General features: G+C 52.1%; 1 protein-coding gene across 1 annotated transcript in view; it reads left to right on the top strand.

Moving 5' to 3' along the window:
- Positions 1–21,638, top strand: part of FANCA (FA complementation group A) — a 33,257-nt gene that overhangs the window by 8,767 nt on the left and 2,852 nt on the right. The window contains exons 11-39 of the mRNA XM_058813632.1: positions 113–225; positions 826–902; positions 1,485–1,626; positions 2,116–2,249; positions 3,585–3,695; positions 4,073–4,168; positions 4,240–4,299; positions 5,015–5,103; positions 5,519–5,579; positions 5,671–5,720; positions 6,737–6,813; positions 8,003–8,107; positions 8,583–8,734; positions 9,563–9,633; positions 10,648–10,747; positions 12,290–12,489; positions 12,616–12,712; positions 13,274–13,450; positions 14,380–14,453; positions 14,948–15,076; positions 15,513–15,579; positions 15,771–15,943; positions 16,221–16,326; positions 17,100–17,159; positions 17,695–17,799; positions 18,419–18,531; positions 19,082–19,217; positions 20,242–20,304; positions 21,418–21,523. Of these exons, the coding sequence (XP_058669615.1) occupies positions 113–225; positions 826–902; positions 1,485–1,626; positions 2,116–2,249; positions 3,585–3,695; positions 4,073–4,168; positions 4,240–4,299; positions 5,015–5,103; positions 5,519–5,579; positions 5,671–5,720; positions 6,737–6,813; positions 8,003–8,107; positions 8,583–8,734; positions 9,563–9,633; positions 10,648–10,747; positions 12,290–12,489; positions 12,616–12,712; positions 13,274–13,450; positions 14,380–14,453; positions 14,948–15,076; positions 15,513–15,579; positions 15,771–15,943; positions 16,221–16,326; positions 17,100–17,159; positions 17,695–17,799; positions 18,419–18,531; positions 19,082–19,217; positions 20,242–20,304; positions 21,418–21,523 (3,044 nt within the window). The remainder of the gene's footprint in view (positions 1–112; positions 226–825; positions 903–1,484; positions 1,627–2,115; positions 2,250–3,584; positions 3,696–4,072; positions 4,169–4,239; positions 4,300–5,014; positions 5,104–5,518; positions 5,580–5,670; positions 5,721–6,736; positions 6,814–8,002; positions 8,108–8,582; positions 8,735–9,562; positions 9,634–10,647; positions 10,748–12,289; positions 12,490–12,615; positions 12,713–13,273; positions 13,451–14,379; positions 14,454–14,947; positions 15,077–15,512; positions 15,580–15,770; positions 15,944–16,220; positions 16,327–17,099; positions 17,160–17,694; positions 17,800–18,418; positions 18,532–19,081; positions 19,218–20,241; positions 20,305–21,417; positions 21,524–21,638) is intronic.

Genomic DNA, 21,638 nt, shown 5'->3' with positions numbered 1-21,638 from the left:
ATTTCATCAGCAGCTGGTGGATCACATATTATCAGTACCTGGCTGATCATAATGAATCAGTACCTGGCTGATCACCTGGCTGACTGTTTCTGGTGTCTCCTTGTCCTTGCAGGCTGAATGTGTTCCACGTGCCCCTCTATGCAAGTGCGGCTCACCCGGATTCCTTGAGGCAATTTTTCAGACACACCCTGACTGAGGTTCTCACCTACAACCCCGTGCTGAAAGGTGGGAATGGCCAGGGGCAGGGCTCTCCAGGTGTGTCCAGGGGTCCCCAGGTGTGTCCAGAGCTCTGTCCCACACTGAGTGGAGGATCCAGACCCTGAGCAGCCTCCAGGCTTCTCAGCTCCTTCCTGGGGTCTGTATAAGCAGGGTGCCAAATCAGGCAAAAAAAGTCACCTGAGGGTCATAATTCAGGAGAAGATTTTGGGCAGGAAGGTTCTAATCCTGGATCAGTGATTGTGAAGCTTGATGTTTTTGGGGAGAAATCTGTTTGAGCTGTGAAACCTGCTGTGCAGTCCCCAGGAGCTGTGATCTGGAGCTGCTCGTCTGTTGTGTGGGAGAGCTGTGTCATTGCTGGCTCCCAGATGAGAGAGGTTAATGAGGGAAAAGCTGATTCCCTGCTGGTTCTGGGTGCATGTGCCATGTCAGCCCACGCAGGTGGGATCACAGAACAGCTCTGGGGTGACACAGCCATGGAGGAATTGCCCAGTCCTTGTGCCACAGACTGATGGGGGACAGAATTCCACTGGGCAGTGTGTAAAGGGAAATCTCTGTGTTTTGGGTGTGTTAAAACCTGCTGCTGGGGTTTTCTTTCTGTGGGTGCAGTGTCTGATGCCATCCAGATGCAGAAGGAGTGGAGCTTTACCAGGACCTCTCCCCTGCTCACGGCTCTGTATCGCAAGGTACCTCTGCCTGGTGTCACCCAGAGAACTGTGTTATGCTGGGTTTGTTTCCACTGGAAAACCTGACATCAGGTTATTGGAAATTAGTGCAGCATTGTCCAGTTGCAGCATCCAAACCAATCACCAGAAGCTCTGGGGGGAGGAAGCATGAAGAAAAAGAGCAACAGTGAGATTTGCTAGTGCAAAGCAATTAATGAGAACAAAGATGCTGATTGGAGATGTGAATTTTCACTGGAACAGTGAATGTGTAGATGTGAATTTTCACTGGAACAGTGAATGTGGAGATGTGAATTGTCACTGCTGCAGTGAATGTGGAGATGTGAATTGTCACTGCTGCAGTGAATGTGGAGATGTGAATTTTCACTGGTACAGAGTAAGACAGGAGCTCTGAGAGAATGGGAATTTTACTGTTTATTGTAGCTGGTGCTGGTTCCAGTCCAGGCTGATATTTGGGCCTGGGAAGCTGATCCAAAAGCTGCAGGACAGCTTGATAAAGTCAGAGAAAAGCCTGTCAATCCTGTGTGTATTTCCCTCTTTCTTGTGGCTGTGTGTCCCAGTTAACAGGAATTTCCCTCCCTGCAGCTGCTGGTGGCATTCAGTGTGAAGGAATCCATGTGCCAGCTGCAGCAGGTGCTGGAGACCCGCGAGGTGAACTGGCAGCACGTGCTGTCCTGTGTGTCCACGCTGGTGGTGTGCCAGGCTGAGGCTGGGCAGCTCTTCAAGGGTAGGTGGGCACTGCCAGCCTGGGTGTGCCCCTGCTGCTGGGGGGCAGCACAGGGTTCCTACATGGCAAAGAGCAGCAGCACAGCACATCTGCTTTTCCATCAGACTGCCCGTGTCTGTGGGGATGGCAATGCCAGTCCTCGTGCCTGCCACTTCTCTGGCTCTGAGTACAGCCCAGGGTGGTGGTTTGGTAATTACCTTCATCATTAATTGGCGTGGTGGTTACTGAACCTTAGTTCCACCTTTGCTAGCAGAGCTTGTTTGTGAGAATTCCTTACTAATTATCCCAGTGCTGTACTCCCTGCAGGGAATCCAAGTGTGTTTGACACTTGAAAGGGCATAAAAAAATAAAATCGGACCCCAGAGGTTCTCCAGGCTGCAGTACATGTCCTGCCTCGTGTTTTATCTCAAATATTTGTCTTCGTTTGCTGCAGAGTACCCAGCACTGATGTCAGGAGCAAAGTGTGAGGTTATTGTTTGATGTTCCTAGATCTCCTGAGCCATCTCCTGCTCAAGGCCTTTGGGAATTATGACATGGAAAATATGATCACTGCCTTCCTGATCGCCCGCCAGGCTGCTCTGGAGGGCCCTGCTGTCTTCATGCCTTACTCTGAGTGGTTCAAGGTGAGACTCAGGGAGGCCTGGCCTGACTGGGAGCTTTGTTTTAATTGTGTCAGGCAACCTGTGCATGAGGAATGCTCTGCTGCGTGGAGAGAGCCTTGTCCTAGACAGGATAGCCAGGAATGAGAAAGGGGAAGAAAAATAAAAACAAAAACTACAAGGGATTGTATTGATATTAGGAATGATTGAATATTTATTACTGCCTTTGTGTCTGCAAAGAAGAAATTTATTTGGTTTTCCCCAGTTTTCCCTCCTTTCATCTTTTAGGTCCACCTGGCCTGTTGTAGTTATTTGCTAGGAATGCAGACGTGTAATTGCTGTTATTATCATCCCTTGGATGGATGGCAGTGTCTTGATAAGCAGCACTGTTGTCATTGCACAAGCTGGAGGTTATGGCAGAGGAAGCATTGCTGTTTCCTGGAGGTTTGCATGCAGCTGTAATTGCTGTGTTTGACCTTACAGATAATTGCTTGTTGCTTTTAACTTAACCAGGTGGGTGTTTTAGGGATGCAAATCCCCACGCAAATTCTACCTGGAAATTCCTTTGTGTGAGCTTGCAAATGTAAGCTCAGCTTTGGCTGATAGAGTGTCCAGGAGGTATCAGGAGGTAAACTGGTTGTGTTCTTGTAGTCCCAGACTGGTTGTTTTCCTTAGAATGCCCAGGTAAACCTGTGTAGAAACCTGCAGATATGTGATTCCATCATGAATATCAATCTTCTGGTGCATCTCAAAGGCGCCTTGTGTGAGTGTTCTCATGGCAGCAAACTTCCTCAGAGACTTCTGTAAATCACCATGATCCAGGGGAGCCTCTCTGCCCTGGAGCCAGGCTGGGAGAGCTGGGGGGCTCACCTGGAGAGGAGAAGGATCCAGGGAGAGCTCAGAGCCCCTAAAGGGGCTCCAGGAGAGCTGGAGAGGGACTGGGACAAGGATGAAGGGACAGGACACAGAGAATGGCTCCCACTGCCACAGATCAGGGCTAGATGGGATATTGGGAAGGAATTCCTGGCTGTGAGGGTGGGCAGGCCCTGGCAAAGGTGCCCAGAGCAGCTGTGGCTGTCCCTGGATCCCTGGCAGTGTCCAAGGCCAGGCTGGACAGTGCAGTTTGGAGCACCCTGGGATGGTGGAGGGTGTGGCAGGGGATTGGATCTAAATGGTCTTTAAGGTCCCTTCCACCCAAACCATTCCATGATCCTGTGAACTTTCTCTGGACATTTCTCTCCAGAAGGGTTCTCCTGACAGAAATGGGATCTTTGGGATTGGAGTGCTGGGTTATGGCACTGCTTGGATGAGGTTTCTCTCCACACTGAAAGGTTCTTTTGCCATGTTCCCCTGATCCAGGCCTCCTTTGGGAATGCTGGTGGCCACCACGGGAGCAGTAAGAAATCTCTGGTCTTCCTCTTGGAGTTCCTGTCAGAGCTGGTGCCCTTTGAAGCTGCCCCGTACCTGAAGGTGAGCAGGTGCTGGCAGAGATGGTTTAAGTCCAGAAGTGCCCCAGAGTCACTGCCCTTGTGCCTGCCAGTAGGTTCAGCTCATTAGAAGTGTTGTCATAGCAATTGCATTACTTCTGTTCATTATTCAAACCCTTTTCTTCCTGCAGTAAGGAGGGACAAGATGATTTTATTGACGGGGAGAATTCCTTTCATGGAATTAAGTTTGAGCACTCCGCTGATTTTGTTTGTTTGCTGTTGAGAAAGATTATGTCAGTTGCCATGAAAATGATGTATCCTTAACCAAGCAATGACACCTTTGGGGGGTGTTTGAGGTGCCCATCAGCGAGAATGAGCTGGAATTTTGGCAGTGGCAGAGCTGTGTCTCTCCCCTTGCAGGTGCACATCATGTTCCCCCCGTGTGTGCCCGGCAAGCACCGCGCGCTGCTGCTGGAGTACATCACCCTGGCCAGGACCCGCCTGGCCGACCTGCAGGTCAGCACAGCCCAGGGAGGGGCTCCTCTGGCTCTGTCCTACCTGCAGCCTGTGACCTCTGACCTCCCCAGGTGGCCATCGAGGACATGGGGCTCTATGAGGACCTCTCTGCCCCTGAGGAGGCCGTGCAGGTACTGCTGTTCTGTCTCAGATTCATCACCACTCATCCCTTTCCCTCTGGAAAAGCACTGGGGTTATCAACCCTGCTGCCACTCCAAGGCTGAGTGTGCTGCCAAGCCTCCAGAGGCTTTGGTGGCCATCAGTACCGGATCTCCCCACTTTTCATGGAGTCACGTTTTATAGGCATCTTGATTATTTTCGGTGGAGCACTCCATCTCAGTGGTGTGGGACCAAAGGGTGGGTATTCAAAGGAGATTTGGGGGTGGATTCTACACTCTATGGCTCATGATGAATTTTGGGTAACAACAATAATTTATAAGGAAGTGTTTGGCTTTATTATTCCTTCCTACATTTGGATCAGAGGAAGAGGCCTCACTCATATGATTACATGAAATACAGGCTGGAGGCAGGGTGGCTGAATATAATACAAGAAACCCAGTCCTGTGGTGAACTCACGGGCATAAGTGAGGATTTAATTTAATTTTTCCAAGTCTGGTCCGGTTGTCAGCTGAGAAACTTGTTGCAGCTTGAGGTGTGTTACAACTCAAAGCAGAGGAACCCGGGGTGTCGGTGCCTCTGCCCGCAGGCACAGGCTGCAAGTGGGGATGCTGTGTCCTGATCCCACACGTACAACTGAAATAGAATCACCATACAGCACATTGAGAGCAGAAAGGGTGAGTTCATCATCACCCTTGGTTCCTCACATCCTTCTCCCCTGTGAGGCAGCCCCAGGCCCAGGCTCTCCGTGATGTGGAAAAGGCCCTTCAGATATTTGAGAGCAGCAGGAAGATCCCGACCTCTGTGATAGAAGCCAGGTACTGTGTGCTTCTCAGCTCCCCCTGGGCTTAGCTGGAACAGTAATAATGATAATAACAATAATTGTAGAAGCAAAGTCTGAATCAAAGTAAGGAAACAAGAAAAATTGAGGATGTGAGCAAGGGAGGTTTGGGGAAGTTCTTCCCACTTCCTGAGGAGTCATCTCAATAGAGGATATTTGTGGGGAGAGTGAAAAGGCACATTCCCCTGTGCAAAAGGAATCCAAAATGATCACAATAAAAAGCCAAATGAAAGAAATGAAAAACCATTGGCTAATCTGAACCTGGACCTGGTTTGTCTGTGGTTATGCACATGGGCATGTTGTATTTGCAGGAGCCAAATTACCTCCTGAGGAGTGGAGATAGCACTTTGGATCCTTGGCATGGTTAACACTTTGCTCTGTTTATTTCCCAGCATTTTCAGACGACCATATTACACTTCCTGGTTCCTCCCAGCCCTGCTCAGGCCCCGTGTGGTCAGTATTTGGCTTTTTTCTCTCCCTTCCCATCAGCTCTGTGTTTGTACACAGATCATTTGCCCCTGCCCTGCCTTTTCCTGTCTTGCAGCTCCCAAAAACCCCAGATGGACGAATGGCTTTTATAGACTCCCTGAAGAGGTATTCAGAGCTCCCAGTGTTGTTTTCTGTGCTGCTGGGCTTTCTGTTTGGGGCATTTGATATCAGATTGTCAGAGGCTTTGACACCTTGGTTACAACCAACCTCTTGGCAGGGCTTGGTGCTTGCAGGCTGTGCATGGAGGAGTTTATCTGTGCAGTCTTCAGGTGTGTAATCAGTCCTCTGGCCACTGTGAAATCATTATTTAGGAGTCCCTCTGGCTCCAGGTACATTTTTATGCAAATCCTGAAGGACACAGCTGAATGTAAAATTTCCCCAGGAATTCTCCCTCTGTGAAAGGCTCTTTGGGAGGGGATAGGGGGGCAGTGAAAGATGAGACTGAAATGTCTGCACCAGGGTGATGCCCCAGGAGGACACAGCTCCTCTCAGGACTCCAGCTTGCCCTGCCTGCATGGTTCAAAGTGCTTTTCTGCACTGCAGGGGCAGCTCAAGTTTACATCCAGTAGTTCCTCTGTAACCTCTCATGAAGGAAGAATGTTTGCAGCACTGCCTGCAAATGAGGTGCTGGGCCCTGCCTTGTCATTCCAGTCTGGCTCTGAAGTTAAAGGCTGCATCACTTAGTGAAATTAAAGTGGTGAGGGAAGCAGCTGAGTTCTGGGGAGCCTCCTGGGACGTGCCCTCAGCACTAAATGCTGCCCTGCAGAGGGGAGGTCACACCTTGGTCTCAGCACGTTCATGTTTTACATCTGTGAGTGCTGCATCTCACAGCCCACACTCTTATGGCATCTTGGACATCAACTAGACATGAAACAGGCATGAAAAAGTTAATTAATAACACATACAGTACTGGGTTTGTGTGTGCTACGTGTGTGCAGTGCTTTCTTTGAAACTCTGGGTAGAAATCTCTGCCCCTCATGTCAGATGATTAAAAATGCTTCAGATGCTCTTTATGCTTCAGAGTCCCCCTAATTACATTTCACAGAAGGGCTGTTGTTTGTGCTTATTTAATAAAGGCAGTTTGTGGTTATGCAGGGTAATAAATCTCCTCTTTTTCACAGAGCTGACAAAATACCCTCAAACTTGTACTCCACATACCTGCAAGCCTGTCATGCCATGAAAGAGAAGGTGTTACAAGGTAAAAAATGCAACATTTGCTTATGGATCAATGTGAAATGGTAATTTTTCCACTGCTGCCCTCCTGAATTGAGCATTTTCAAAGATTTATGGCTGAATAGGTATTTAATCCATATAAATAGGTGTTAATGCTGTAGCGAGCTGTCCAATTCTCACTCCTGCAATGACTTTTTCTGCCAGCCCTGCCTGGGTGGGATTTTTGCAGTGCCTGGGAGCCCTGTGCTGTGCTGAGGCTGCAGATGCTGCCTGAGCCTGAGCTGGCTGAATTCCACCCCCAGGACCTTTCCATGAATCAGCACTGCAGCCTGGGCTGGGGATTGCTGTGCTGGGAGCTGCTGTGCTGATCCCCTGTGCAGTGACTCTTGTGCTGCCCTGGCGTCCTCCTCTGGGAGGGGATTAAGGAGATCTGAGGGGCAGGGAAAGGATTCAGCTCCTGCTTTGCACGTGTTTGGGTGGGAGCTGAGCCCGGGCCCCATCCCTGCAGCTTTACTGGGCAGGGCTGTGGATGCTTAATGAGGATATTTAATGAGGATATTTAATGAGGATATTTAATGAGCTCTGCTGCTCCTGTCAGCAAGTGGGTGCTTCAGGCTCACCTTCCAAGGGTTTGCACACAATGCAAAGGTCAGGCTGGGTGCAGGGATGGTTCCCAGTGTCAATGTCAGCCTTTGCCATTTGCTGCTCTTGCTGCTGGGGGATTCACTCCTGGCCCCTGTACAAGGAGCTGTTCCTGCCTAACAAACCCGGGGGGTTTTGGGGCTGGGGCAGTCACTGCTGGTGTCTCTCTCTAGTGGGAAAAGGAATTTCCTTTTATTCCTTCTCTTGAACAAGAAGCCAGAGTAGCATGGGACATCTGGAGAAGCTGATGCTGTACCCATGCTGTAATGTCTGTGTGCATTCTGACCCCAGCCTTGAGGACAGAAAATGTTTCTGTGGGGGGCAGAGCTAAAGGAAGTGGGAAGAAAACTCTGAAAACTAAACTTTTTTGCCTCTCGCCTTTAAAAAACCGAATTCCTTTTTGCAACTAGGCATAAATCCATAAATTATTAATTAACTAGCACATTCTGAGAGTAAAAACAAAGCTCTGTGTGTGGCAGACTGACAGTTTGGGGTTTTGTAAAAGTAAATTCTGCTCCTGCGGAGAGTGCAGGCAGAGATTGCTGAGTGCATTTCCTCTCCTCCCTGTCCAGATGCCTCCAAAGCAGAGCCCAGCCATCCCAAGGAGCCTTTGGAGCAGCTGGAGGCTGAGCTGGCTGAGCTCAGGACCCTGGCGGTGCAGCAGGCTCAGTGGGAAGGTATGAGGGAGTGATTCTCATTGTCTGTCCCAAAAGTGCCTGAATAAAGTGTGGCTGGTGCTGGCAAAGGCACAGCAGGAGCTACTGACACCTGGTAATCCTTCAGAGCTGATAATCCTGCCAGCTGTGAATATGTACATGTTAATGTGTGGTGTACTCCTGCCTCATCTGGGGCTTATCTTTGTGATAACCACACCAATCTGCTGCCCCTGGGGCTCACCTGGTGACAGGGCCCCCTTTGGAAAGCAATTTCCCCTCTGGTGTGAAAACTGCTCCTGGGGTGTGCTGGTAAAAAATAATGCTGAGGATGCTGATCCACCATGTCCCAGCCAGCGTTTTTGCTTATTAAAGCTTTTCCTAACATCCTTTCGACTCCGATTGATTAAAGTTTACATTTGGCTTGCTCTTGCTGCTGTGGGGGGTTGTGAATGTTTCACACCTTGTCTCCTGTCCCCCTGTGCCCCTGTCCCCACAGAGGTGGCAGCTCAGCTGGCCCTGGTTTCAGACAGACTCCGCGGTGCCCTGGGGGACAGCAGCGAGGACAACGAGGACAACGAGGCTGCTCCTTGCAGTTCCCGGGTCAGGGTGGCCGTGCCTGCCCCGGGGCTGTCACCCTGTCCCCAGAGGGTGAGTTCCAGCTGCTGGGTGGGGCTGGGCAGGGAAATGCATCTGCATGGCAGGTGGGAGAGGCTGCTTTGTCTGCAGGAAATGCACTTCTCTTGTCTCCCTCATCCTGCCCTGCACCGCCTTTTTCTGTGTTTTAACCACCTGGAAGTTGCTGGATGATGGGATCTGGGGATATTCTCTAAAAGGCTTTCCTCAGCAGCCTTGCCTGGGTGTTTGTTGTGTGCTGGGCTCGTTCCTGGGCTGTTATGGGCTTCGTTTTCCATCCTTAGTGGCAGTGGATCTGTGTCGCAGACATCTTTTCATGTAAAATCCTTTCTTTAGGATTTTTCCTCCTGAGAAGCTGAGAGGCCTCAGGGACAAAATGCAAACAATGGTTATCTGCTGCTGTGGAATGCAACAGGTGCATCTGGGATTGGTCTCATGTGGATGTTTGGAATTAATGGCCAATCACAGTCAGCTGGCTCAGACTCTCTGTCCCAGACACAAACCTTTGTTTTCATTCCTTTCTATTCTTAGCTTAGCCAGCCTTCTGAGGAGAACTGTTTCTTATAGTCTTTTAGTATAGTTTAATGTAATATATATTATAAAATAATAAATCAAGCCTTCTGAAACATGGAGTCAGATCCTTGTTTCTTCTCTCGACCTGAGACCCCTCACAGATCTGTACAGCTTGGAGTGAATCTCATTGACCAATTTGTTTCCTTGTTTTCATGTTAGGAAATGTAATACACACAAAGCAGAAATCTGGGCTCAGGCATGCAGCCTGGCAAGCAGGAATCAGCAGTGTGGGTTTTATTCCAGGTTTATTCCTGGTGCTTTTTATTTCAGGTTGTTGATCTCCTGCTGACATCATTCTGCCAAACCCTGCTGGCTGCTTCCTCTTTCAACCCTCCTGACAGGTAAGTCCAAGAGCAGAGAACCCAAAGTGGGTGATAACCAGAATTCCAGCCCTTGTGCAAGGCTGAGGAGGGACCCTGGCTGTTCACAGTGCCAGGCTGACAGTGCAGCTGAAGTGTCTGCACTCCCAGAACCAGGGCACTCTGAGGCACATCAGTGAATAAACCAAGTTTCTCTGTTGTCACAGGTCCCTTCAGCAGAGTGGCCTTTGTCTCCCTGTGCTCTGTGCCAGGGTTTGAACACCCCCAAAACAGAGCTGGGTGCTCTGGCTGGGGGATGGCAGTGGAGCCAATGCCTTTGGTGCTGGAATTCCCTCCTGGCAGGGGCTGGGTGGGCTCTGGGTGGGCTCTGGGCTGGCTGAGGAGCAGAGGCAGCAGTGCCTGCCCTGGAGCTGCAGCTCAGCTCCTCCTCCTCCTGGAGCAGAGCCCGCAAACATCATGGGCAGCGTGTCAGTGCAAAATCACTTTGATGGGCAACAAGGGCGTGCTGAGGAGCTGGCTGTGCCTGGGCAGCCAGGGCATCCTTCCCTCTCTGGCACTGCTCTGCCCTGGAGGGGATGAATCACTGCTAAAAACCTGGCTGAGAACTCCCTGTGACAAACAGAGTCCCAGGAAATGGAGTCTGAGCACAGCTCCCACCTGGCCTGCTCTGAGGGTGGGTTTTTCTTATCAGGGCCTTGTCACAGCAGTTCCTTCCTGCTTTGTGTTGTGATCCCATTTATTGCTGAGCCCCAGGCAGCTCCTCCTGTCCTTGTTGCCCCCTCAGAGGCCACTTTGGCCACGGGAGACGCCAGCAGGGTTTGAGATGCCCACAGTGCCATCCTTGTGTGAGCAGGGCACTGCAGGGTTCTGTGCCCAGGTACCCCAAAGTGCCCTTGCTGTGAGCCCTGTGTGGAATGATAATTGTGCTGTGTTTACAGACAGGCCTGGAGCAGCTCCAGGCTGTTTGAGCATCTTTAATTAGCTGTTGCTGTGTTGGGGATGGGTTTAATGAGCTTGTGGTTTCCCGTGCTGCAGGCAGGGCCCGTGCCTCTCCCTGCTGGTGAGGATGATGTGTGGACACAGGAATGTCCTGCCTGCACTCCTGGCCAGGCTCTGCCAGCTCCTTTATCACCAGGTCAGCTCTGCAGCCAGCAATCCTGCACAATTCCATCCTGCTCCATTTCCTGACGTGGGGGGATGGACCATGGGCCTGTCTGGGCTGTGCTGTGGGGAGACTTTACTGCCCTCCAAAAAAAATACTCCTCAAAAAAAACACCTCTTCCAAAAAAATACCACCCCAAAAATACCCCTCTGAAAAAATATCCCTCCAAAAAATACCCCTCCAAAAAAAAAAACCACTCCCAAAAATATCCTTCAAAAAAAAAAAAAAAAAATACCCCTCCGAAAAAATAGCCTCCAAAAAAATACCCCTCCCAAAAATAGCCCTCCAAAAAAAAATACCCCTCCAAAAAATACTCCTACAAAAATACCCCTTAAAAAAAACCCTCCAAAAAATACCCCTCAAAAAATACCTCCAAAAATACCCCTCCAAAAAAATACCCCATCCAAAAAATATCCCCCTCAAAAAAATACCCCTCAAAAAAATACCCTTAAAAAAAAATACCCTTCCAAAAAATACCCCTCCAATAAATATCCCTCCAAAAAAAATACCCTCAAACAAAAAAAACTCCAAAAAATACCCCTACAAAAAAAACCTCCAATAAAATCATACCTCTCCAAAACAATAATACCCCTCCAAAAAAATACCCCTCAAAAAAAAAATACCCCTCCCAAAAAATACCCCCCCAAAAAATACCCCTCAAAAATACCCCTAAAAAAAAAAAAAAAACCAAAAAACACACAAACCCTCAAAAAAAAAAAAAAAAAAAAAAAAAAACCTTCAGAAAAAATACCTCCAAAAAATAAATACCTTCAAAAATCCCCTCTTTTGTCAGGGAGTGTGAAGCTGCCCTCAGGAACACGAGGAGAAGCCTTCCCTACAGAAATATTGCTTGTGGAAGGTTAATGCATTCTGAGACATTTGAACAGAAGCTAAAATAGGCAAGTTTAGGGAAGATACAAAAGAAAAATGGTAGAATGCTTCACTCCTGAGCTTCCACGTTGAATAATTCAGTTGTAAAAGTTTAAAAATAAAACTGAGATACCCCTGTCTGGGCTGCAGGGTTTGTTATTAAAGAATTGCTTGGTTTATTTCCTTTGCAAGGGTGAAAATAACAGGCTGATAGATGAAATTAGCTGTCAGAGAGGCTAAAAAGCCTTGAGAATCCCCAAACCTGAATTTACAGTGAATTATTTCAAGTTGCTGTACTACAGAAACCTCCAGTTCTGCTGTGGGTTGTCTCTTATTAACCCTGCTCAGTTTTTGCTGCACTGCTGGAGAGGAGAAACAATGCTCTGCTCCTTCACTGAGTCTGAGTATTTTCTGAAAGGTGTTTTGGTACAAAAAAGGTGTTTCAGAAAAGTGTTTTGGTACACAAAAAGGTTTTTCAGAAAGGTGTTTTGGTTCAAAATGTTACAATAATACAAGTGAAGTATCACAGTATCAAAGATGAAAATTTAAAATGCTACAATGAGTCAAAAGGTAAGAATTTTACCAATGAAATATTACAAAGTTACCAAAATATCTTTCCTGCTCTTCACGTTTTTTGCCTCGCAGGGTCCTTCCCTCGGCGCCGCTCACATTTTGGGACTGGCAGCTTTTGTGATCCACTTAAGTGAATGCAGAGCTCTAATTCCTGCAGTGGAGGCCGATTTTGGGCCCTCTCAGGCTGTTCCTGGCAAGGCCCTTTCTGTCTCAGAGTACTGGAGCTCCTTGCTGGTGTGCAGGACAGAGGAATCCTTTGTCTTCTGCTTGAGGTGAGTGGGGCATCCCCTCCATCCCTGCTCCCCCAGGTGTTTGGGATGTTCCCCTGGAGCATTTCCAGAGCTTTTGGAGGTGTTTGAACCCACCAGACAATGGAATTCTTTCCTTTTCCCTGCCAGGTTTTGCACTGCAGCAGCAGCTTACCTGATGTGCAAGTTTTCATCCTGCTCCCGTGAAGAGTTTTGTGCCTTGGTTCCTCCTGGCCTGATTAAAAAGGTAAAAGGGAAAAAAGTTCTGCTGTAACTTGTGAGAAAGTTCAGTCTCAGCCCAGGTGCCTGTGCAAGTGTCACTCTCACCAAGAAAACAGAGTAGAAATAAATCTGTGTGCCCTCTCCTCCTAGCCCTGGGTGCCTCTGCTCCCTGGGCAGCTGCACACAAGCAGAGCTGGCTCTGGGGTGGTTCTGGGGCAGACACTGTGCTTTTATTCCAGCTGCAGCCCCTCCTGGTTTTATCCCAGCTGCAGCACCTTGTGCAGGATGTGCTGGATTTATTCCAGCTGCAGCCCCTCCTGTTTTTATTCCAGCTGCAGGTTTGCTGGTTTTATTCCAGCTGCAGTCCCTCCTGTTTTTATTCCAGCTGCAGGTTTGCTGGTTTTATTCCAGCTGCAGTCCCTCCTGCAGGATTTGCTGGTTTTATTCCAGCTGCAGCCCCTCCTGGTTCTGTTCTTATTCCAGCTGCAGGATTTGCTGTTTCTGTTTTATTCCAGCTGCAGTTCCTGATGCAGGATTTGCTGGTTTTATTCCAGCTGGAGGATTTGCTGTTTCTGTTTTATTCCAGCTGCAGTTCCTGGTGCCACGGCTGAGCTCGGAGGCTCGGGCAGTGCTGTGTGAGGAGGCCCAAAGTGCCCTGAGCTGGAGCTCCCTGTCCTGCCCCTCTCTGAGCTACAGGAGAGCCAGCCTGTGCCTGTGGAGGCAAGCAGCCTTCCAGGAGCTCTTGAAGGAAAAGGCATTCCAGGTATGAATCTTTTCCATCACCCACATTCACCCTCTAATTCTCTCACTTTTTTAGATCTGCCCTTTGCAGTTTCCTTATTGGTGATCAAAAGCTTCTTGTAAGAACTGGGTGCCTGAAAGTAAGGACTGAATACCTGAAAAGTTGTCTGGCAGCTGAGTCATGAGGGCTGGGTGCTGTTTGATGGGGATGATAAGGTGGAGAGAGGAAACCAGAGGTAAAACTTTTGTGTCCTACTTCTTGGAAAGGCTTGGCAAGCCAGGAATGCAGAGCAAAGGCCTGTCCATCACCCTGCTCCCTCTGTGCTCTCTGGGAAGTGGTGGAGAGGCAAACAACTGGAAATCCTTGCTTTTCTGGTGCTTTGTGTGTAATGGCAATGTTCCCTGAGCCAGCCTGGCCCAAACCATCCCAGCTTTTCCCTTTGTACCACCCTTGCAAAGTCTCTGATTTGACAGAGTCTCTTTTTATAACTACTTCCTCCAGAACCAGTTTGTCTTTGTGCAGAGGGGTTGGGGTGTTCCTGGAATGGCTCCTGGTGCCTGGCTCAGTGTCCAGGGCTGGGTTCCAACCTCCTTTTGGTGCCCACCCTGTCTGACTGAGGGGCTTGGCTCATTTTGCCTTCATTTCTAATAACACACAAGTTCATCCTGGTGCCTGGGCCTGAGTGTGTTGGGAAATGTCAGAAGTGAGGGTGTGAGACAGCCTTTATGGGATCCCATGGAGTTTTGAGGGCCAGCAGGGATTTTTAAATTTTTTTTTTAATATGAGGAACAGCACAGGAACTTCCTTGGGTTGATGTCTCTTGTTTCACATCTCTCAGTCCACATGGGGCTGTCTGGAGGTGGAGTGGAGTGGGTTTTGTGCTGGTGCCTGCTCTGCACGAGTCATTTCCCTTGCTGTGCCTCCCTGCTCCTGAATCCTGGCTTTCCCAGCTGTCTTTCAGAGAGTGGCTGCTGCTGGAGCTGGAGGTGTGCCCTGACAAGGACATTCTCTCTGCTGCAGAGAGGTGAGGCCGAGGGGCTCTGCTGGGGAGGGAATGGCCCAGGAGTGTCCCATCAAAATTAGGGAGAAGCTCTGAGGATCAGGGAGTAAATGAGCAGGTGCTGCAGGGTACAAATGCCTTTGCCTGCTGTGGTTTGTGCTGAGCTCAGGCCCTGCTGGGATGAGGGGTGTGTGTGTGTTTTCATTTGGGCAAGGCCAGCCTGGAGCAGCCTGGCCTGGTGGAAGGTGTGGGGCTGGATGGGCTTTGAGGTCATTTCCAACCCAGACCATGCCATGGTTCTGTGGGCTCACCCTGCACGTGCAGCCCTTCCAAGCCACTTGTCACAAACCCTCCCTGACCCTGCAGGAGCTGGGTGGGGTCTGCTGGAGGGCTCCTGATGCCTGTACTCACCTGGAGCTTTATCTGAGCTCACATCACTCGCCACTCCTGACGTGTGAGCTTCCCTCTGCATCAAGGGAAGGGCAGCATTCCAACATTTCCTGCTTTCCCCACTGCAGACAGGATTTCCATCACTGGGCCATCTATCAGAGGTACCTCCCTGCACCTTCTGCTGCTGGTGGCTGTGATGGAGACCTGGAGAAGGCCTGTGGAGTCATCCTCAATGCCATCCTGGACTCCTCCCACAGGTATTCGGGGCCATGCCTGCCCTCTCTGGTTCCTGCCCTGGGAGCTGTCCCTTCCTGGGGCTGGGGATGCCATTCCCTGCTGCTCTGCTCTGCTGGAAGGAGCTCTGGGAGGGGGCCCTGGGTGACTCCCAGGCCCTGCTGAGGGTGGCAGAGCTCTGGGGCTGCAGCCACAGAGGGGCCCTGTCTGGCTGTGTGTTTAAAGCTGACTTTGTACTCAGCTCTGTGTGGCCAGACAGGCAACAATGCCCCCAGGGAGTGGCTGGAGCTGAGACCCAGGAGGGAGCTCAGAGGGGAGCCACTGTCTCAGCCACAGCTGATTTATGGCACAGTGTTTGAGCTCTGTGTTCCTCTGAAGCATCTGACTGTGCTGAGCTGTGCTTTCCCCTGGGCCAGCAGGGGCAGTGCCCCGTGTGTCCCCAGCTGTCCCCAATTTCAGGCTGGAGCTGGGGGGCCGTGCCCGCTCGAGGACGTCGCTGAGCCCTGAGATCCTCTGCAGGCTGCAGGTGATGATTCCACACCCTGGGGTGGCTGTTTGGTCCTGGAACCTGACCAAAGTATCCCCCCATGCTCACTCTGACCTGTGGGGACTGAGAGGGGTTTTCCTTGTTGCTCTCTGGTTGCTCCAGAGGAACAGAGGGGGTTTGGGAGCAGCCCGGTGCAGTGTGGCCCTCACTGTTCCCCATCCCCTGTTCAGGAGCTGGTGCTGGAGCTGAGGTGCAGGCCAAAGCTGCTCCCTGGCTGCTCAGCTGCCCAGAGAGCCTTGGTGCTGGAGCTGCTGCAGGGGAGGCTGGCAGGCACAGAGCCAGAGCAGGGGTCTGCCCTGGGCCAGCAGCTCTGGAGGCAGCAGGAGCTGCTGCTGCACAGGAGGTGAGAGCAGCACTGGGCACTGGGGAGGCCTCCAGGGCAGCTGGGCTGTGCAGGGCCCTCCCCTCTGCTGCCACAGCAGGTGACAGTGACACCTGTCACAGTGACACTGCGTGCCTGGGGACAGCCGTGCAAGGGACACTCATTCCCTGGCACCCACTGGGATTAGCTGTGTGCTTATTCCATGTGCCATCCCGGGCTGCCCTGGGTGTCACACGCCCTCCTGGAGGCTGATTGTCCCCCTGGCAGTAACCCCAGCTCTCCTCCTTCCCTGCCCAAGGGTTCTGCTGGGGCTCCCTGCATCCACCCTGGTCACCCTGTGCTGGAGAGGGAACAGAGCAGTGCTGGACTGTGACAGCTTCTTCTGTTTTGTGAACTCTGAGCTGGTAGGTGCTGTGAGCCAAATGGTGATTGCTCCTTGTTAAATGTGCTCCAGATAAAGATTAAATTTGAATTTAGGGAAGGAGGTCACATCCAGACTGCCCAGAGAAGGTGTGGCTGCCCCACCCCTGCAAGTGTTCTAGACCAGGCTGGAGCAGCCTGGTCTGTGGGAGGTGTTCCTGCCCATGGTCCCTTCCAAGCCAAATCACTCCATGATTCTGTGACTTCATTTGGAATTGTGGTGGCATTTGACACTATCGAGAGCAAATCCTTGAGAGTCCCTTTGTTTGGTGAAGTGGGTTACAGACAATCTTACAGTCCTTCTTGGAGGCCTGGGAGGGGCTGAGCACGAGCCCTTCTCCCATCCCTCCCTCATGCCAGGGCCTTGAACTGTTTTGCTGTAGAGTGAGATCCTCCCCATCCTCCTGAGAAGCATCAGGGACATCCCTGCAGCTTTCTGGGAGGTTGTTTGGCTTGCAGGCCCCTCAGGAGCCTGCTCTGTGCTCCATGGAGAGCTGATTTCTATTTATCCATCCTGGCTGGCCTTTCAGGCCCTCCTGAACAGCCAGAATCCTCTGTTCCCCCGGGGCTGGATCCATCTGCTGCTGCACCTGCACACAAACCACCTCACCACCTCCACCAGCTCAGCTGATGGTCCCCAGTCCCAGGGGGTTCCTCTGTGCTGGCTGAGCCCCTAAATGCTCTCAGGAGATCCTGTTCCAAAGGGAGGGAGTGATGGTTTTGCTGATTTTGTTTCCCTGCCCTTGTGTTCCTGCAGAAGAACGTCAGCTCCAGGGGCTACGCGCTGTCCTTCGACATCACCGCTCACTTCTTCAGGGTAATTAATGTGCTCCTGTCCTCGGCCTGCTGGGCCTGACAGAGCTCTCCTGTGCTGCTCCTGTCCTCTGCTCCTGGCCCTGCCAGAGCTCTCCTCCTTTGCTGCTCCCGTCCTCAGCCTGCTGGGTCTGTCAGGGCTCTCCTCCTGTGCTGCTCCTGTCCTCTGCTCCTGGCTCTGCCAGAGCTCTCCTGTGCTGCTCCTGTCCTCTGCTCCTGGCCCTGCCAGAGCTCTCCTCCCGGCACACGGGGTGCAGAGGAGCTCTCCTCCGTTGCACCCTCCTTTTGAGAACTCCTGATTAATTCCCAGAGGAGCAGGATCCAGGGAAGTGAGGGGGAGCAGCGGGAGGAGGCGGTGCTGGAGCACAATTTCAATACAATGCAGCAAAGCCGTGCGGGGAGGAGCTGCTGGTTGATGTCGCTTTTGCTGGGCCGTGCTGACCCCTAGAGTTGTCTGTGATTAGTTTCCACAGCTCAGCCAGGGACTGGAGCAGCACACAGGGGTGTGTGGAGCCATCGTGTCCCTTGTCCTCCTGCAGGGCCTGCTGAGTGCCAGCCTGGACTGTGAGGATGCAGCAGAAGGGGTCAGCGAGGCTCTGGCCGCGTGTCAAACCAAGTGTCCCGTGGTGCTCCTCTCTGCAGCGGTGACTGATCCCATTGTGGGGCTCTGAGCTGGGGGAAATCCAGCTCGGGGAGCTGGTGTAAACACTATCCACCCGTGTAACGTTCAACAGAAACTCTCAAAGCCTTTGGAAATTGTGTTTCCAGGGTGTTTCTGAGCCCTGGGTACCTCTGATCCCAGCCCTGGGCTCCTGGGTGCTGCCAGGGGCTGTGTCAGATGGAGCTCGGAGGTTTGTCCTGGTCTCTGGTGCACTGTGTGGGGTGTTTGCTACATCCAAGCAACCAAACTGCCCCAAATCCCAGGTTTTATTCTCTGTCCTGTGTGTAACTCCCTGGGTGCAGTTTTCCACAGGGATTCATGCTTTGGTGCATGTGTTGAGCGTGGCCATCACCCTGTGGAGCAGCTCTTTCATTCTGGCTGTTCCTGCAGAGCAGTCCCAGGGCACTGTGGTGTGACCATGGTCACAGCTGACCCTCTGCATTTCCAGGGTGTGAAATTTCTCCATTTCCGATGTGTGCATGCACAGCTTGGGCATTTTCACTGGGGAGAGGGGAAGATCCCCTTTCCCTGAGTGCCTGGCTGTACCTGACTGTCAGCACTGAGCCCCCCACTCCAATGCTGCTGTTCCCATCTGTCCCCAGCTCTGGTGGCCGAGGCTGGAGCCAGCACTTTGCTGCCAGTGGAAGAGGCTCTTTGGGGCTCCCCTTGCAGGAGAACTGGCCAGGCTGAGGGGCTGGCACAGCTCAGGCACCAGGTGGGTGTGAGGGACGGGGCAGGAGCTGCTCTGTGGGCTGAGGCTGCCAGGACAGACAGACAGACAGACAGACAGACTCCTCTCACTCCAAAGGAGTGAGGATGGCTCAGTCTGGCCCTGTGTGTGGTGTGGGTCACAGTGCTCCCCCCTTTGCTGCCTGGATTTGGGGATCTGGGCTCCTGAAGCTGCTCCCTGGCTGCTTCCTCCTGTGCCTCTCCCTACGCTGTCAGTGCCCTGCAGCTTTTCTGCAGAATTGGGAATTTATGCAAGGATCTCCTGGCAGGTTATGGCAGGTGATGATCACATGCTGCTGTAGTGTGGAGTCACTGCTGATAAAAGGGATTGGAGAATGCTTCTGTCTGCTTCTAGACCTTGGCTTTTTTACAGCTGTCCCCATGTAGCATCACTCTCCAGAATGAAGGGAATTATTTATTTTCTTGTCCCAGTCACAATTTGCACCTTTGCCCAAGCTCCCAATTTCCTCCTCATTCCCAGCAGGACTTTTCCCATTTTTCCCCGCAATCCCATGCCACGTTTGTTCTGTTTGCAGGTTCCTCTGCTCAGGAGCAGCTTTCCCTGCCTCTGACCTGCCCTGGCTCTCAGCTGCCTTCCTGCACGGGGCCCTGCTGCAGCACTCACCACGAGGGACAGAGGCACTGCACAGGCTGGGCACCGGGGCAGAGCAGGCAAGGCTGGGGGCTCTCCATCCATCCCTCTGCTCTCATTTCATCCCTCTGCACCTGAAAACCACAAACAGCAGGTCTCTGGCTCAGAGGAGCTGTCCTGAGTTAGTGCTGCACCCCTGGTAACCCCTGCTGGGAAATCTTGCTGCTGGATAGTTGATAAAAGTGCCTGTAAATTGCCAGGTGCTAAATTCTTATCCTCGAGGCAAAGTTGTTCCAAGCTTCAGCTTTTACCTCAGACTCTGACTCCTGGGAAGGCTGTGAAGGTTGTTCAACAGCTGCTTTGAAAACTGGAGCTGGACAGAGCCCTGCAGAGAGGGAGAGCTCAGTCCATAGTGCCAGGATTGCCTCTCCCTCCAACAGGAGCAGTCCTCGTGGATTTTAGCTCTTGGCTGGGAAGCTGAGGAGATGCAGGAAGTTTGTGAGACAGCAGTGCAGGCATTTTAGGGCTCTGGGAAGTTGTGCTGGGATTCCCAGAGGGATTTCCTGAGGGTTTGCCCAGGTGTGGGGCAGGAGGTGGCTCAGGCTGTCACCTCAGTGACAGCAGGGAATTCTCTGGAAGGGGAATTCTCTGGAGGGCTCTGCTGAGGAGGAAGCTGGGCTGCTGCCCAGGGTCAGAGCTCAGCCTGGGGGTGTCCCTGTGCCAGAGGGACACAGATGACAGTGCTGAAGCAGAACCTCGGGCTTGCTCTGGGTGTTTCATTGCTGCAGGCAGCACCTCCCCTTCCTGTGGGGTGACTCCTTCACCGATTGTGCTGGGCTGGAGCCAGAAGGTGCCAGCCAGGACCTGGTGTCACTGAGAGCACACAGGGAATAACTGCAGCTCCCACCTCAGAATCCCTGCAGGGTGAATTGAGTTCCTGCCAGGGGCAGTGAGAGCCATGGGAGGGCTGGGGGTGCCTGGGGTCTGTGGTCCATCAGTCCAGGCTGGGAAGGCATCTGGAAAGTGAAATGTTTCAATTCCCTGATGGAAAGGCCGAGTTCCAAGTCACCATCACAGCTGACAGGCAGCCTCTTTTCCTTGCAGCTCCTGGTTGCTCTGCTGTTCTTCTCACTGCTGGATCTCATCTCAGCCAGAATAGCACCAAAGGTGAGCTCAGCCCCAGGGAACTCTCCTGGCACTGGATGTGTCTCATCAGCTTGGTTTGCTGCCCAAAAATGCTTTGTGGGGAGGCTGGGAGCTGGTTCTGCCAGGAGGAAGGGATCAGCAGCACCCCAGACAAGGCTGCTGAAAGCCCTTCTGTTCCCATCAGATTAATCCTGCCTTTTCCTCTCTCCCTGACGTTATCTCCCCTTTCACTGCTTTTATTCCTGCTCCTGGCTGATTTATTATTTCCAGTTTGCTGTTCAGACTTTTCACCTCCCAGGTAGTGCAGGAGCCTGGTGTCTCGCTCAGCCTCTGTGCAGATCTCACATCTGTCAGATGAGGTTTTCCCTCCGGCTGGAGTGTGGTACTGCATGGCAGAAGGGCTGCCCAGGAAGGAGGAACAGCAGTTTCCAAATGGTTTAATGCTGTTTGTGAAGGAGCAGAGATGACAGGCTGCTTCCAGAGCTGCCTGTGGAGGCTTGGTTCTGTCCCTGTGTGTCCCCTCAGCTGTGGAGTGCAGCCATTTGGGGAGTCACCTCCCAGATGGGCTCAGGGAGCAGATTCAGGCACAAGGAACCACCTGGTCTCAGTCTGCCCTTGGGAGAGTCTGGGGGAAGAGCCAGGGAGGAGAGAAACACCCTGGGCAGGCAGAGCTGGGGTTAATCCACTGAAATGAGTAATGAAAACAAACCCCACAATAACCCCAGGACATGTCACCAGAGAGGTCAGGGGCACAGGGCTGCTCCTGGGGTGGGTGCAGGATGTGCAGTGGGCTCTTGGCTAATCCAGCTTGGATGGGACTTGGAGCAGCCTGGGCTGGTGGAAGGTGGCCCTGCCCATGGCAGAGGGGTGGGATTGGGTCTTTAAGGTCCCTTCCAACCCAAACCATTCCATGGTGCAGCTTTGCCCTCTCTCAGCCCTTGGTGAGGAGGGCACTGCCTCGCTCTGGTGCCCAATTCCCTGGGGGAACCCAGGCTGCAGGTGAGGGAAGGATTTGGGGTGAATTCCTGGGGTCCTTTGGCAGAGCCCTTCATGCGCAGCCCTTGTGGGGGCTCCTCCCTGCTCTGATGCAAGCACAGCCCAGGAGCAAGGAGAGCTCTCCTGTCTGACTCCCAGGAAGGAGTGGATTTCCAGACCTCCCTGGAATGGTCCCTGCAGATCCTGCAGTGCCTGCAAGGCAGGGGCACAGCCTGGCCCCTGCTCTTCCACTCAGCAGAGGGAGGTGAGTCCTGTCCCCAGGGTGACCCATCCCTGGGTTGGGGTGTCCCTGGGAAAAGGGGCTGCTGGGCCTTTGCAAGCAGCACAAAAACCACTTGTGTGAAAGCTGAGAGCATGCT

Source organism: Ammospiza caudacuta, chromosome 13, assembly GCF_027887145.1.
Source record: "Ammospiza caudacuta isolate bAmmCau1 chromosome 13, bAmmCau1.pri, whole genome shotgun sequence".
In the NCBI taxonomy this organism is placed as follows: domain Eukaryota; kingdom Metazoa; phylum Chordata; class Aves; order Passeriformes; family Passerellidae; genus Ammospiza; species Ammospiza caudacuta.
The sequence above is the reverse complement of the archived record's forward strand: the minus strand, read 5'-3'. Positions and strand labels throughout refer to the sequence as shown.